The sequence below is a fragment of the Trichoplusia ni genome, chromosome 4, assembly GCF_003590095.1.
Source record: "Trichoplusia ni isolate ovarian cell line Hi5 chromosome 4, tn1, whole genome shotgun sequence".
Classification (NCBI taxonomy): Eukaryota; Metazoa; Arthropoda; class Insecta; order Lepidoptera; family Noctuidae; genus Trichoplusia; species Trichoplusia ni.
Genome location: NC_039481.1, coordinates 17,931,867 through 17,947,507, shown reverse-complemented (window position 1 = coordinate 17,947,507; position 15,641 = coordinate 17,931,867). Strand labels below are relative to the sequence as shown.

Sequence of the window (15,641 nt, the reverse complement as noted above, 5' to 3'; positions counted from 1 at the left end):
CCCACGGGGACGAAGTCGCGGGCAACAGCTAGTCCTAAATATAATGTAGGGGATTCGCAAAGATAATTTTACAAAAAAACACCATTTGTATGACACGCAAATGGTGAAATGGTGAATGGTGTATGAAAACGCATTTGTGGATCGCACAATGGTTTTTCTCATGTTGGGATATAATTCGCAGCATTTTACGCAAAATGGTCATTATTCTTCACTATCGAGATTGCAGCACTTACTTTGCATTGTACAAAAAGCAACACGCTGTAAAGTATTTTGAGTCTCCATTCATACTTTATTAACGGGTGGACTGATTTCGCGAATTCTTTTTTTGTTGTATTTGTTGTCGTCAAGAGAAGGTTCTTCAGGACTTTGTTACGACAATGATTTGTTGGATCCATCTCCGCCCCCAATAATATAAAGGCCCCGGGAATGGGACTTACGTATTCGCGCAAGTGAAACCGCAGGGCACAGCTAGTAGATAACAAATCTCACTGTCATCATGATTCATTAGTACTCGATGTTTCGATCGACTTACAGTTATCCAGCCCCTTGACTCTGTCTGTTTTATCGTCTTTGTCTTTTTATAGAGTTGATGCACAATATACATTATCACAGGTGGTGTTTCAAACCGCGTGTGTCTTTACATCATCCTGAATAACCAATATTTATGCTGGTTTCCTCATAATGTTTTCAGCAGGTGATAATTTCTTGTAAAACGCACTTGATTTGAAAAGTAATTGGTATCTACCGGGGTTCGAACCTTCGAACTTGGAAATTGGCAACAGTCCAATGGCCATAACAATAGGCTATCACTGCACTGTATAATAAAATGTCGTTATGAAGATTACATCGCAATTGGACTAACTGACAAACATTTTCAGACGCGTTCTCTATATAAAAGCGTAAAAATACAAATTCATTTTAACAGAAGCAAACAGGAACAGTTGAGTGGTCATAGTGTCATGAGGTCACCACGCCAAATTCGTTGTGCGCGACGTAACACGCATTCGATGCCCGCGTAGGACAAGCGTTAGTGTGATCGACTCATGCTAGTCTGCATGAGCATGTCTTTTTCTCCACGATACAAGGATTCAATTTCTAAGTCGTTAAAAAAATGGTGTTGATAAGACTGCCGCCACAAACAATAGAAATAGTTGACACAAATACAAGTTAACCCGGTGATATACATTTACATATATCTTTATAATATATAGTTATCGAAAATGCTAAGCTCTGCACACACATCATTATCAACTGATAACAACATCTCATGTATTAGGGTACCGCGCTGCTATGAAATAAATAAACCATTTTTATAAATTTAGTTTCAAAATTAACAAAGTAAAAATCATTAAAATATATAGGAATAAAATAACAGAAAGAAAATATTGTTATACTCATTTAAATATAATTTAGAAACATGTGTTTTTGTTTATATAAATGTTAGTAATTTCATGTAAAATTGCAATTTAGAATTATTATTTACGATGCAACTGTCGCATTACATCATAACAGCTACACTTTAAAACAAACGATTAAAAAAAATGTTTTTAATTGATCGTTTAGAAACGACACCGGATTTGTAAAAATAAAAATAATCATTGGACGTATGACCCTTAAAAAAATACGAGCAAATTAAATTATAGTGCAAAGTTTTAAAAAAGGAAGCGCATTTTTGTTTATAGTTATTATATTAGTGGCCAGCATTAACTCTGCAGGGATCAAGGTCACGCACTGAATGCCCGATAGAAACGTTTAAAAATAAACTATATTTATCGCACTGACATTCGCGTAAACTTCAAAATGTCTAGTCTGAAATCAGAAGCGGAACCCACCGCTTCATTCCAAATGCACTCTTAACGTTATTATATTTTATTATAAATTGCGCAATAACAAAGACAGTCGCAGTTAGCTCAGAGATGGTGACCAGAGATCACTAATTATTTCCTAATATATTTAATTAAGTTGTTTAGTGTAAGTGTAAAATAGTGAAAATGACGGTCAAAGGGAATAAAGTGCCGTTCGAGAAGGCGTTAGATATGACAGGTAGTTATTTGTTGCTCTGTTTATTGTATCATACATTTTTATTATAGCTTTCAAACGATTTAAAATTTAGACTAATACACTGACAAAATTCGATTTGTAAATATCTACAAAAGAATCCGTCAAAAAGTAGTTGTGTTTTGTTTTATTTATTGAAAAATATAGATGAGGTTAAAACGCTTTTAAAAGGACACTTCACAGAATAAATAATTTTATTTTAAAACCTCCTTTAAAGCATTTGAATTTAGAGCGTTTTATTCAGATTGAAAGTTTGACCTTCTCGAGGAATATAACTTCTTAAAACTAAATATAAGACTTTTTTTAAACTTTTTTTTTGTATAAGGCCATGATTTAGTAGCAGCATATATTTAAAAAATCCATATTTAGTAATAATTAAGGTCTTCATCACATATAAATTGAACCCCTCGCATAATCATAAGATGTTAAACAACTCAACTAGTGTCAAGCAGTTCTAATTGTCAATGATTTCCTTATCAACTGAGGCTCATGACCCGTACTTTAAATACCTACATTGTTTTATTTTGATTACGAATTGAATATTTTAAATACATATTTGGAACTCACCTCATCATGACTTGAAGAACTTACTTGAAAACTAGGTATGATGTCGGAAATCTTAGGACATTTTAAGCAGACCTTAAAATAACGTTGAATACGTTTGTCTAAAAACTACTATTGGCGTTAGTATATATTTTTTTCTTTCCAAATATTAATAACTAGCTGTAGCCCGCGACTTCGTCCCCGTGGGTAGAAGATATAAGTTATGATTTATACCGGCCCTTTTCTTCACATTTTCCATTGTATCTTCGCTCCCATTAGTCGCAGCGTGATGGTTTATAGCCTAAAGCCTTCCTCGATGAATGGTCTATTCAACACAAAAAATATTTTTCAATTTGGACCAGTACAAACAAACAAACTCTTCAGCTTTATACGTTAGTATAGATGTCTAATTTATAAAATAAATAGCCAGATGAAATGTTTCAAAAATGAAGTTTTTATTCGTAAAAACAGAAACACACACACACAAACACCACACAACTTCACACAAGTTTGAAAATTGTTAAAATAAACGGATGCATATGCAATTATTTGTGCAGAAATTAATATATTTCCTTTCATAATTTACATAAATTCGGTGTAAAGATGAATATTTTCTGAAAATATTATGACAGACAACGCACACAAAATTTGCGCCGTATTTTACATTCGCTGTATTGTAAGCTCAAAAATGTGCGCCTTCAATTTGACGAATGTGTTTTGTTCCTAGGAATCCTATGGCAGGCATTAGAAATAGCTAAAGAGAAGACTTTTTCTTCTTTTCTTTTCATTTGTTACCAGCCTTTTGTTTAACCTCTTTTGTTTTTTTTAGGATACGGTGTCTATAACCTTGGCATATTCCTGCTGACCTCCAGCATCATCCTGGGCATGACCTTCGAGATCTTCTCCGTCTCGTACCTGGTGCCGGCCAGCGCCTGCGAGCTCGGCACTTCCAGCAAGCAGCAAGGACTGATGGCCTGTGTGCCACTTATAGGTAAGTCTTTTCTTTACATTCAATAGGCCTTGGTCAGCCTATCTCGACATGTGGTTTGGTCCACTTAGTATAAAAAGTATAAGAACCGTTTGATACCTTGGTATATTTTTAGACATCAGATAAACTCATTTTCAGTCGTTAGGGTATTCAGTACTTACGGGATCACGCTTTTTAAATTTATTATACAATTATATGTCATTTTCCAACTCTTCCTATGCATCGCCCTAGCCGACCATTTCCTCATAAACCTTTGCATATTCGGGCCAAGGTTGCCTGGGTCTGCTTGCACCCATTAGATGACTTTTTTTGGTGTCTCTGGAATCACGACTCGTTTAAATTAACTATGTCTAAATTAATACTAGAATGGGTATTTAATACTTTTGAAGTCTTAAATTTAAGATTAAGAGCGTGTGTTATTTGAGATATTTTTTATAGAATACCGAATCATTTTGTGTATCCTCAATGAATCTTAATTCAATATGGGCCTTGTCCAGGAATTGAAATTAATTCCCGAGTTTTTTTTCTTCTTAATCATATCTGATCCATAGTTACAATTGGTTATTTATATAAGCACGTCTGTAGTCAGAACTATAAATGAGTAATTCCTTAATAAGTTAAAACAAATGTTTAATTAGGGAAATTCATATGCAGGTGTAAATGTCTGGTGTACAGGTGCGTCAGGTGTTTTAAATATTTGGTTAACAGTTATTATAAAATCGTCTCACGTTTAAAAATGACGTTCATGAGAGTTTTCTCTGGCACGTGACTTTGCACATGTGAAGATGCATTAATTAAAGGAAAATAATAAATTGAAGACGAACACAGATGTGTCAAATATTACATTAAGCCAAACTGAAGTTTGTTCTAAGGGTGGACTAACATCGAATATTAATGCTAAACTTTTTGCTTCCACAGGCATTATCGCAACTTCTCATTTCTGGGGCTACCTGGCTGATACCAGAGGAAGACGGAAGGTCCTCATCATATCCATGACGTTGAGCTACATTGCGGGCACTGCTGCTGCCTTCTCCAATAACTGGATTGTTCTCAGCTTATTAAAGCTCCTATCTTCAGCAGCGTAAGTACATCCTCCATCTTACTTCACTATTTGTCTTAAATCATCAGTTACATTAGCTTATTCAGACCTTCGATTCCTTTTGATGACTTGCAATTTGGGATCTCAAACTATACTCAATAGATAAGAAACCTTGTTAGATGCTCTCCAATATGTTGGGAAAGTAACAGAAAAATCATTAGAGCAAAAGGAAGGGAATTGATATTTTTGTATATCTGGATTCGAAGACCAGTGTTGAGGACCAGGAGATTTAGCTTTTGTACACTCACTTTCCTATTTGTTTGTCGTTCCGGTTGAAATTTTGCATCTCAATTTTTACATAATATTATATATATTGCTTCCAGTGTATCCGGAGCTTTCGCGTTATCAGTGACACTGCTCAGTGAGTGTACTCCAGTTGCCAAGAGGAGCTCGCTGGTGCTGCTCACCACGAGCGTCCACTTAGCAGGCATGGGCGTCATGGCAGGTGAGAACTTCGTTCCTACTTTACCATACGCTAAAATGACTTCTAAGCACCATTTTTGTGCTGTTAGTTCGAGGTCTAATATAAACAGCCATTGTGAGCCAACTTATAAATTAATAAAACAAGCAAACCCAAAAAATGGTTGTTTCTGATGTATTTTAATTATTAGAGTAACTAGGAAGATCAAGAAACTAAATATTTTGTCTTTTTTTTAAATATATTTTATATACTTCATGCTAAAATTTAAACTTGAACTTTCTTTTTTAGTCATAGCGATGCCTGTCCTACCCCTCAAGTTCGCCTACTACTGGCCGACCATTGGCATCTACTTCAACTCCTGGCGTGTCCTGGACCTGATATTCGCTGTGCCGTGTGCGGTCAGCGCCATTGGATGCTACTGTGCCTTCGAGAGCCCTAAGTACCTGGTGACTGTTGGCAGGGAAGAAGAGGCCCTAGAAGTCCTGAAGGGCATCTACACCATGAACACCAGAAAGAGTTCTGATAGTTACGAGGTTTGTCGCAATATTTTCTTAATGTATCGTAGAAATTTGATGTTGCGATGTCCTTGCTGCTCTATGTGTCAATTTGCATGCCCAAAGTGTAGGTTAGAACCAATGTATCTTTTCCATTTAATTTCTTAATTGTTCAAACGGTGAAGGTAAACATGGTAAGGAAAAATTGTATGTTACGATTGGATCTCTGTAATCGCAACTAAAAATGAGTTAGCGTGGTGGCCAATGTTCAAGCCGCTCTTAAATAGAAAGAGGTGTCTGACCAGCAGTAGAACTGGTATACACTGGTATTATATAATATAATTTTTTACTATAATATTTGCAAGTCACTTTTTTCAAGACAAGTGTTAATGGTATTTGCAAGTCACCCAAAAAAATCTTATATGAATGTACATACATAAAGTAATGCTTTAAATATTAAAGCACATAAGCATGGAATCTAATTGTTTATAAACTAATAAAACCATTTATGTTAAAGCGAATGATGATAAGGCGATGATAGCTGATAAAGACTAATATTTACACAATCAATGTTTGAACTATCACGCAATTAATTTAAATCAACTTTGCATGCGCATGTATTTCTAAGCAGGAAGATAATATGCCATGATAGAAGGTGCAGATGACGTAGCGTGGTGGCTTAGTGAGAATCTGGCACTACTTGCTTTCTCCCCCGGTTAAGTGGGTGTCCATGTGGATTTTCTCGCCTTATCAAAAAAGGGAAGTTATTTTTAAAGCAACAACTGTACCAGCCCATTGTAAGGTGAGAATTCACATGGACACTTGACCCCTTTGAATAGGAAGACAGGAGTGCGAGATCTTACTAACTAAACCTAAACTGCCGTGCTACCTGATCCCTGTTTTGGAGTCGGTGCATGGGAATGCGTTGCAAATCTTCATGCACATGAAATCTTTTAGTAATAATGTACATAGTATGGTCAATATATCTGGATCAATACGGACTTAAATCTTAATTTATTTATTTTCAGGTTAATTCGGTGGAATTGGATGAAGACAGCTCGTCGTCTCTCCACAAAGGTTTCTGGGGATCCATAGCGGCACAGACATTACCAATGTTGAAGGCACCATTATTGAAAAACACTATTCTTTTGGCTTCTCTCTTCGTTGTGTGCTATATTTGGTAAGTCTGTCACTATAGTCAAAAAAATATTTGTTTGTACTCAAGTGACGTCATGAACTTTTGATTCCATCTCACAAATAATATTAAAGATCTATTTTATCTAAATAGAGCTTCCGTTTACCAGCTAAACGAAATAAATGTATTCGGAAAGGCGTTTTATTTTCAATATATTACAGTAGACGGCAAAATAAAAAAAACCACGACAGAAAAAGCAGTCTTATAAAATTAAAGTTAGGAAAGAGCGGCACCGGTCTACGTTTTTGTGAAAATGAGGCATAGAAGCCTCATTTTCACAAATGCAATAGTCTAAGTAGAAACAAGGATATTAATACTCTAAATTACTTTTGCAGCATGAACGGTTTCTTCGTGTGGCTGCCATTCATCGTGAATGCCTTCATGATATCGGTGGTGGGAGGAGAGAGGCAGCTTACTATCTGCGAGATGATCAGAATCTCAGCTAACTCCACCGAAGTTCAGGAGGTAAGCATCTACTTCTTAGATAGCAGTGATACGTTACTCTTGTGGTGTGACCGTTGGACTGCCAAGTCAAACGTCGTAAGTTCAAATCCCCGCAAGCACCAATGTTTCTATGAATATCCATGTTACTAAGTCATTATTATTTGCTAAAACGATGAAAGAAAACATCGTAAGGAAACCAGTACTCCTGAGCATATTTCAACAGTGACAAAATACAAGTTTATCCAAAGCCGGGACGAAGGCCGTTAGTGCGTCTTGTCAATCTTGAAAAAATAGTGATTTTTTCTAAAGTGTTTCTCTAACGAAAATAATTTTCTTAATTTCCAGACTAACGACTGCTCCATGAACAGCGTCGCCATGACAGTTGTGTTTGGCATCACGATTGTGTTAGCTACCCTTAACATCTTCATCAGTGGCATCGTCAACTGGGTCGGAAGGAAAAGGCTCTTTATTGGAATACAGGTAACGTGCATATTTATTTGTATTTACTCAGCTGTTTGTAGTTCAAAACATTATTCAGCCAAGACTATCTGTTCAGGTGTTCTACAACTTTATCATCAACCTATAGATAATTTGAATTTTTATAGCGACAGTTGTATTTTCAAGGCCCGCAATATGATTATAGCAAACAGCCGTTCATAAAGCTGCCTCACTAGCCAAGTGACATTTCTACAATCAGTGACGTTAATAGAAAATGAGAGGGAAAGATGACATTTAGTTTCGATAAGTTACGTGACTTTGACCTGTCATCTATATACATACAAAGTTTTATTTTGATGTTTACGATTGTAGAACCGTCGCTTGGCTAGAGGGGCTGGAGTTAAAGGTACTGATAACGTGACAGGGTCACGTTAGTATAGACTAAAAATTTTAAACGTTTTGGAATGGCATTCGTTTCCTAGTGTCGTGACTTGGGCTTTTCAAATCAATAGACATAAGCGATTAAATGAGCGATAGCTTTTGAAAAAACCTTTTCTACAGTCCTAAGTGTTTCTTTCTTTTCTCTTCTGCAGGTGATTGCTGGTCTATCAGCGCTGGTCATCAACGCCAGTCCCTACTGGATCCTCAGCGCTATCCTGCTGTTGTTGTTCCTCTCTGGTATCCTGAACTTCGGATTCCTCAACACCTTTAGCGTAGATGTCTTCCCTACATACGTCAAGTAAGTCTTTGAGAAATTTTGTTTAGGGATTTCGTCTAAAACATTCTTGTATTGACCGGTATGGGTATGGGATATGATAATAAAAACTCCTCGGCCAAAACCGCTCGGTCCCGTTTTCAACATGGCCGGGGTCTTAAAATTTTAATAAGGGTTTGTGACTATTCCTTTATATTTCTTTTTCTTTTAGATTACTTAAATGATACAAGTGTCCTTGATCAGTCTCTCTTTTTACAATGTTTATAACAGGCAAATTCCCTCTGCCACTTCTACCACATAACCATTTTAAAACACACGTACTCATTAACAGTTTATCCAACACCAACTGTTTATTGGTAGACAAAAGCTTCCCATCCTTTTAAATTGTCCTCCCTCCAGATCAGTAATTCGTCAGGAATCATTACCGTCATCTCTAATTGCTTCTAGATGTGAAATTTATTTACATTTATGATAATTACCAGAGCCATGGCGGTGTGCGTGACGGTGATGGTGGGCCGAGCCAGCGCCATCATTGGTATCAACGTGATCAAGCTGCTGCTGGACTATAACTGTGAAGCTGTCTTCTATATCTTTGGCACCATTGCTTTAGGTATGTCAACCAAGATAATATCTCATTTCTCTATTATATAAAATTCTAGTGTCACGGTGTACGAAATTGAACTCCTCCAAAACGGCTCTACCGATTGTTATAATTTTTTTTGTGCATATTTGGTAGGTCTGAGAATAGGACAGCATTTAGTTTTCGTAGCCTTCTTTTATTCTCTAGGTCTTATTTGCATGGCAACAAAAAAGTTTGCTGGGAAAGCTAGTTTTCGATATAATTTATCATCATATATTGAAGTTGTATACACTTATATACTAGTATCATTTGAAAGATAAAGATCAGCTCAGTGGTTGAGTTCACTACGCCAAACCACACTATGCGCGACTTGTCGTGGGATCGATTCCCGAGTAGGACAAGCATTTTTGGGATCCACGAATGCTTGTAGTGAGTCTGAGGGTATCGTAGTGTCCTTGACTTGAATGTTTGTGAACACCCCACGACACAAGCATTAAATACAGAATGTGGAAATTGTTTAAATAAAAAAACAATACTAATATCAATGAGACGTTAGGTTATGATAGTATTTTTGTCCCATATTCAATAAAGCGTAACTATTTTTCTGTAAGTGATACTATTCATTTTTGTGTCCCAGGTGGCGGTATCATTGGATTATTGCTTCCATCAGAAGAAAAAATCAGGGAATCAACTAAAAAACTTCAAACCTGAAGACTACAAAAACAATAGAGATAATGTATAATTATAATTTATTTAAAAATCGAACGTAATTTATGACGTCAGCAGCATGGCCGCCTTATAAGATTTACGACGGAGTGAAAATAAAAAGAAATGATTTTTTAAATTACGAATACCAAGCACCCAATAGTACTGTTTATTATTTATTAAGTTTACCATTTAATAATAATATTAATATTTTTATTTAATAACTTTTACACTGTTGTATTTAAGTATTTTAATTTTAAGGAAATAAAGTTAATTCGTTCTACTTTACTACATTTCTTGAACACATCCTTTTCCTCTTTTAGGTTTCCATAACAAAAAGGTACAAATCGTCCGAGTCCGATTGGGTCCGAAACTATCAACCAAAAAACCTGGAAACTATCCAACACCGTCTAGTTATAAAAAAAAAAAGGGGACAAGTGCGAGTTGAACTCGCGTGAAGAGGGTTCCGTACGATGTTACCTATCATGTTTTTGGAGTTAAAAAATATGTTCTCCCACACATTCCAACTGCAAATTTAATGTAAGTTGGTACGCACAATATTGAGTGATTCACCATGTTATTTTAATATCATGGACTTTTTACAGGTTTTCGTATAATCTATGAGGAGAAAACTAATTTCTGTACTTTTTTTAAAATTTTAGGTTCAGTAGTTTCGGTGATAAGAGAGGGGGGAATGGTCAATTTTCGTCTATATATAAATACATTTAAGATCTTCGCCACAAGACCTTTCATTTGATATGCCACACGATGAGGTTTTCAGTTTTTTTTTTAATTTTCCCCATCCCCCCCAAAAATGACCCCCCCTAATACGTCACCAAATTTCAACTTAATCGGTTTAATAGATTCGGAGATAATTGACTGTAAGCGACGGACGGACAGACACACGAGTGATCCTATAAGGGTTCCGTTTTTGTATTCAGACGTACGGAACCCTAAAAATAAACCGTTTATTAAAAAACAAAATATATACTTCGTTCGTTTGTGTATTTATGTGTTAGTTATGTGCTCGGTCACAGTGTTTGCGCAAGCGCAGACTGAAAGGAAATCATTTTAAATACCTCCCTCATACCTTTACATTGATGTATTTTTGTTGACGCTATAACAACAAACAACAATAAAAATTAAGTTGTAGGCCTTCTTCATCAGCCTAGCTTTTCCAAGCTATTTTGAAGTCGTCTTCCAGTATAATTGGATTCAGCTAAGCAAAATTTTTTTACAAGGACCCACTGCCTATCTGGCTTCGTCAACCGAGGTACCGTGGCAACACTATACTCCTTAGTAAGACTGGCTGTCAGACTATAACCGTAACGACTGTCAAAGATGTATTATTAACAGCCGGGACCCACAATTAAACAGTGATAACTCATTAGGTTGTAATTATAAAGATAATAATAAGTTATCATACATAATGTAAGATATATAACACGTTATTAAAGCTAGCTGCGACTCATGACTTTCTTATCAACGTGCAAGCAATAGTATCTGAATGTAAATAGTAATGACATTTTTGTCTTTTATAGTAATTTCTTTGTTTTATTCTATTGAGATGAAAAAGGTCAATGAAATGATAAAATGAATTCGATTTGTGATATTTTTACAAGTACCACTTTTAACTCTTAGGGTCAATCCGGACTCAAGCGAGCAAACCCTAATGCGTCTCGCTGCCGACTCCTTTTTCTTCAAATGATTGTGAACTTTTATTGACGTTGATAAGATTCAAAATTATTTGTAATATTTTGCTTCGGAAAGACACGGCCAGCCACTTCTCTTTAGTGTGAATTGACCCTTAATGAAGTGGAAATATGCTTGCCGCCTATGAGAGCAAATTGGTTATTAAAGATTTGCAGAAAGAAAGAAAAACCAAAAGACAGTTTATTTAAGGCTGTACATAACCGTAACTGAAAACAAGAAAAGTAAAATTTTATTTTTTAAAACAATTTTTTTTTTTCTTTAATTTACCAAGTTTTTTAATTGAGACCAGATTGTGCTTTGAATCTAAAACTCCTTGTTTTATCTTCAATTCTTATCTGTATAAGAGTAAGATCCCGTGGACGCCAGACCTACGTCTATACTAATATATAAAGCTGAAGAGTTTGTTTGTTTGTTTGAACGCGCTAATCTCAGGAAATACTGGTAAGTCGCGGGCAACAGTTAGTTATTTTATAAAAGCTGAAAGTTTGTCAGCGGATGTTCTCAACATAGGTAAGAACAAAGGTCGATTATGGAGTTTAGGTCATGGTGGCTTCGGCAGATAAACGGTACTAAAGGTGCCGAAATATATATTATGAACACTATTGTAGAAATGTAGTAAGTTCGTAAACTCATTAGTTTATTCGCATCCTTCTACAGAGCCTGGTCATACATGACCATCACAGTCGAAGCTCCCGCACTGCATGAGTAAGCCTGACAAACTTTTAGAACACCATCATTCATACTAAGATACCCAGTCTTGGAGATCATCTGGTTCATATTTTTAGTATATCAATGGTTTTAAAATGGAATGCGACCTTATTTCTTGACTGAACGAATAGCCGAGTGGTTGAAGTCACCAAGCCAAATTCACTAAGCGCGACGTATCGCAGGCTCGATCCCTGCGTAGGACAAGCATTTGTCCAGAGTCCGGGTGTCTTTGTGAATGTGACTTGAATTTTTTTGAAACCCCCCTGCGCTTTAAGAATTAAATTCCTTATAGCGGGATTGTACTGGTCATGAGTTCGATTCCCACAAAGGACAAATATTGGTGTGATGAACAAAATAACTTAACTTTTGATATAAGTATTTAGAAATATTTAAACATGTTTATCACAAGTCTAGTACTCTTTATACCAGCATAGCTTAGTTTAAGACTAGATGCCGTTGTGTAAAAGATGTGGAATGTAAATTAATTTATTTTTCCGACTTTGTCAGAAGGAACTGCTTACGTTTAGTTTAATTTATTAAAAAGCGTTGTCTGTAAAGCTTTGGAAATATACAAAAGATACTATACGGAGCCCAATCGCTTGTATCATTAAATTCAATGCTTTAAGTGTCATGGCGTACAATAAATCGTGAGAATATGATCCAGAGAAGTCTAGAATCTCCAGCTCTCTCTTCAATCTTATCTTTAGAGGAAATTTTTGACGACTCGCAGCGGCATAAAAGGGCAGTGTTTATTCTTTAATTACAAACACTTATCGAACGATTTATCTTCCCTTCATTTGAGCAATCTCTCTGCAAGGTTAACCTTGCAGACATGCCTTGTATCTTCTCCGTCTGTTAAAAAGCGACGAAAACGTTTGATAATTAATATTTTAACTATATTAGGTACACTATTATTGGGTATTATTTATTTATCATAAATACAAACAATTTTACAAAAATCTAAAATCGCCAAGCTTTGAAACAGTCCACGAAAACAGCGCTTTTTAGTCATTGACAATATACTATTCTAATTATAGAATGTACTTGACTCTATCACACTTATATTTATTTATATATTATGGAGTATCTAGAGACAATAATTATTTTATCTATAACATTAGCGACGCGGATTCATAATTATTATTTTATGAGTATGATTATTTTTCTCTTATTACGCACGGCACGAGCATGGACTAGGCGTCAGCTTATGATTAAGGACATAGGTTCGGCCGAATCCAGACTTGTGATTCCCGATAAATACGCGTCAGTATACCGTTAATAGAATATTTGTACACGTTTGTACACACCTACGAGTATATTACGTATTTTTTATTATTTACACGGACCAGTGCTGATAGAACGAACCGTGGCACTGTAATAGATTGCTAGAAGACGGCGATATATATACCAAGCGAACCCCAAGAATATTTGAACAATTAATATTTTAACTAAACATTAAGAGTCTTACCCAAATATTTAGAGTCAAATATTTGCATTAAATATTTATAAATGTCTTCAAAAATGAACTTTCGTGTCATATCAGTTTAAAATCTACGGTTTTATTCGAGTTTAATTATTAACATAGTATTTATTCAGGTGATGGTGACTGATTAAACAAATGTAAATATTAAACTTGTTTATACAATACTAGCTCCTGCCCGCACCTCCGCTTTCGTGGTGTAAGTTATCGTTGCAAAGAGGACCAAGGAGTATTTAGTCTACGTGTTTTTCCAATATATTCCGCTGTCGTTTGGTCTAAGAACTTAAGTATATATTACGTAAACGAAATAAAACGTGCCAAAGGATAAAAACGGGACCCTATAACTGAGGCCCGTTATCTGTTCGTCTGAGCACCCTGAAATTAATTAACCATTATAGATAGACAGTTACCATTTTCGCAGATGATGGATCTCTATTGCCACTACAACAAAAATCAGTCAAAGTCAAGCAACAGTTGAGTAGTTTAGAGCCTATTTATTACAAACAAAGACACAAACATTTCCTCTTTAAATAATTAATATGGATGACCTAGAAATCTTTTGGAAAGATACTTGGATTTAACATTGGAAACCTTGATAAGGAAACTGAGCAAATATAATTTGTTATAATTAGATCTTACGAAATGGAACTCATATGTTACGTTATCACGTTGTGTAATTAATATTTTACGTAATATGGAAATTGCCTTCTGTGGAGATGATTTGTTAGATTTGTTCTGAGATAGCACACCTCACGCCTCCGAGTTTTATCTTAAGTTGTTATTATTCGTGCAGTTTTTCTAAAGGTCGATACCGCGCGTAGAGCGTTATTCTGGGAGCTAAAGTTATCTAGCCAATTGGCAAGTTTCTTTGCTCGTCTTTCTCAGATTCAAGATCCGTAATTTAAGGGGATATGTGAACATTAAGAAACGAAAATGTAATGAATAGTACCAACTTTTATCCTACCGCAAAAAGAGTTGCGTAGCTCAATCGCTGTATCCGTCAGAAACTCACAGCTTAACGTGTTACTGCGCTGTCAATATACTTTGTTTTGTATTAAAGGCAAATTATGTGTGTTCTTATGCCTCATTTACATTCAGCTGTAGTGAGCAGGGAAGTGGGCAGGACGAGTATGTAAACTATACGTCTCTTGGCTCTGCTTAATGCCACTCGCGCTGCCCAGCGCTCCCCAAAAGAGCGGTTTTTAGTGCGGACTTCAAAGGACCGGCAGCGGGAGCGGTAGGGCTTGTTTACATTCTGCTCAAGCGCAAAAAAGACAAATATAATGCCTCGTAGAATTCTTCTGCATTATAAAATAGAATCTTAAGCAGGTTGGTAGGTACTTACAAAGTTACGATGAATAGATATCGTCCACCATCTTCTACGTCTTTTCTTTTTTTTCATTCGATTTATTTTTAACTGACGCACATAATTATGTTCCGCTAAAGACACAGTGCGGACGCTGCAAAAATTTCAACGTCTGCCATTGCCAGAACTTGAAAGCGAAGTGAGAGGAAGGGCAGTATGTAAACCCTCCCTCGATCCTGCCACAGCAGTATTAAGGGAATTATTGCCGGCGGCGCGAGGAGCGGCGATAGGGGCTGAATGTAAATGAGGCATTAGACATGTTTGATAATCGGTTCAACTATTCAAAAGTTGTGAGGGCTGAGAAAAAGGCGATTGCTTCCCACTTCTTGACCTAATTTCATAATCAATGTTATTAGTTAGAGATATGAAAAATCGTTGTGAGTGAGTAATAACTTCACGGCTTGCTCTTTATCTATATAATTATTAAGAAATAGTCATTGTCAATGATAAGAAGAAAGTAAGGCTACTAAAAATAAAAGCTTGTGAGGGCTATTCGTAGTGTTTGCTCTTCAATTTCCGCATCTGTGAAATTTGGAACAGAACTGATTAAGTTAAAGTAAGATAAGCCGATGATTATAAATGGTATTGCGTCATATAGTTTGAGGCCATTAACTCTTAATATTTGTAGCAGGAGATTATGCAATAGTTAATGATGGAAAGTATGCAAAAGTTTTCACTAAAAATGGAGAAGGCT

At 35.9% G+C, this 15,641-nt stretch overlaps 1 protein-coding gene across 1 annotated transcript; it reads left to right on the top strand.

The window, feature by feature from the left end:
* Positions 1-1,815: 1,815 nt before the first annotated feature.
* LOC113493383 (putative transporter svop-1) lies at positions 1,816-9,842 on the top strand. Its single transcript, XM_026871341.1, has 11 exons — positions 1,816-2,043; positions 3,431-3,592; positions 4,508-4,670; positions 5,012-5,133; positions 5,398-5,642; positions 6,632-6,783; positions 7,134-7,263; positions 7,588-7,722; positions 8,274-8,419; positions 8,878-9,005; positions 9,613-9,842. The coding sequence occupies exons 1-11, from the start codon at positions 1,992-1,994 to the stop codon at positions 9,684-9,686; spliced, it is 1,509 nt and encodes a 502-aa protein (XP_026727142.1). The 5' UTR covers positions 1,816-1,991; the 3' UTR covers positions 9,687-9,842.
* Positions 9,843-15,641: the final 5,799 nt, after the last annotated feature.

What these genes read in the sequence shown, in the direction of transcription:
- LOC113493383 (XM_026871341.1), top strand. Translation starts at nt 1,992, where the DNA reads ATGACGGTCAAAGGGAATAAAGTGCCGTTCGAGAAGGCGTTAGATATG. An exon ending in TTCGTTGTGTGCTATATTTG is followed by an intron (nt 6,784 to 7,133) that starts GTAAGTCTGTCA and finishes TTACTTTTGCAG; the next exon opens with CATGAACGGTTTCTTCGTGT. An exon ending in ACTCCACCGAAGTTCAGGAG is followed by an intron (nt 7,264 to 7,587) that starts GTAAGCATCTAC and finishes CTTAATTTCCAG; the next exon opens with ACTAACGACTGCTCCATGAA.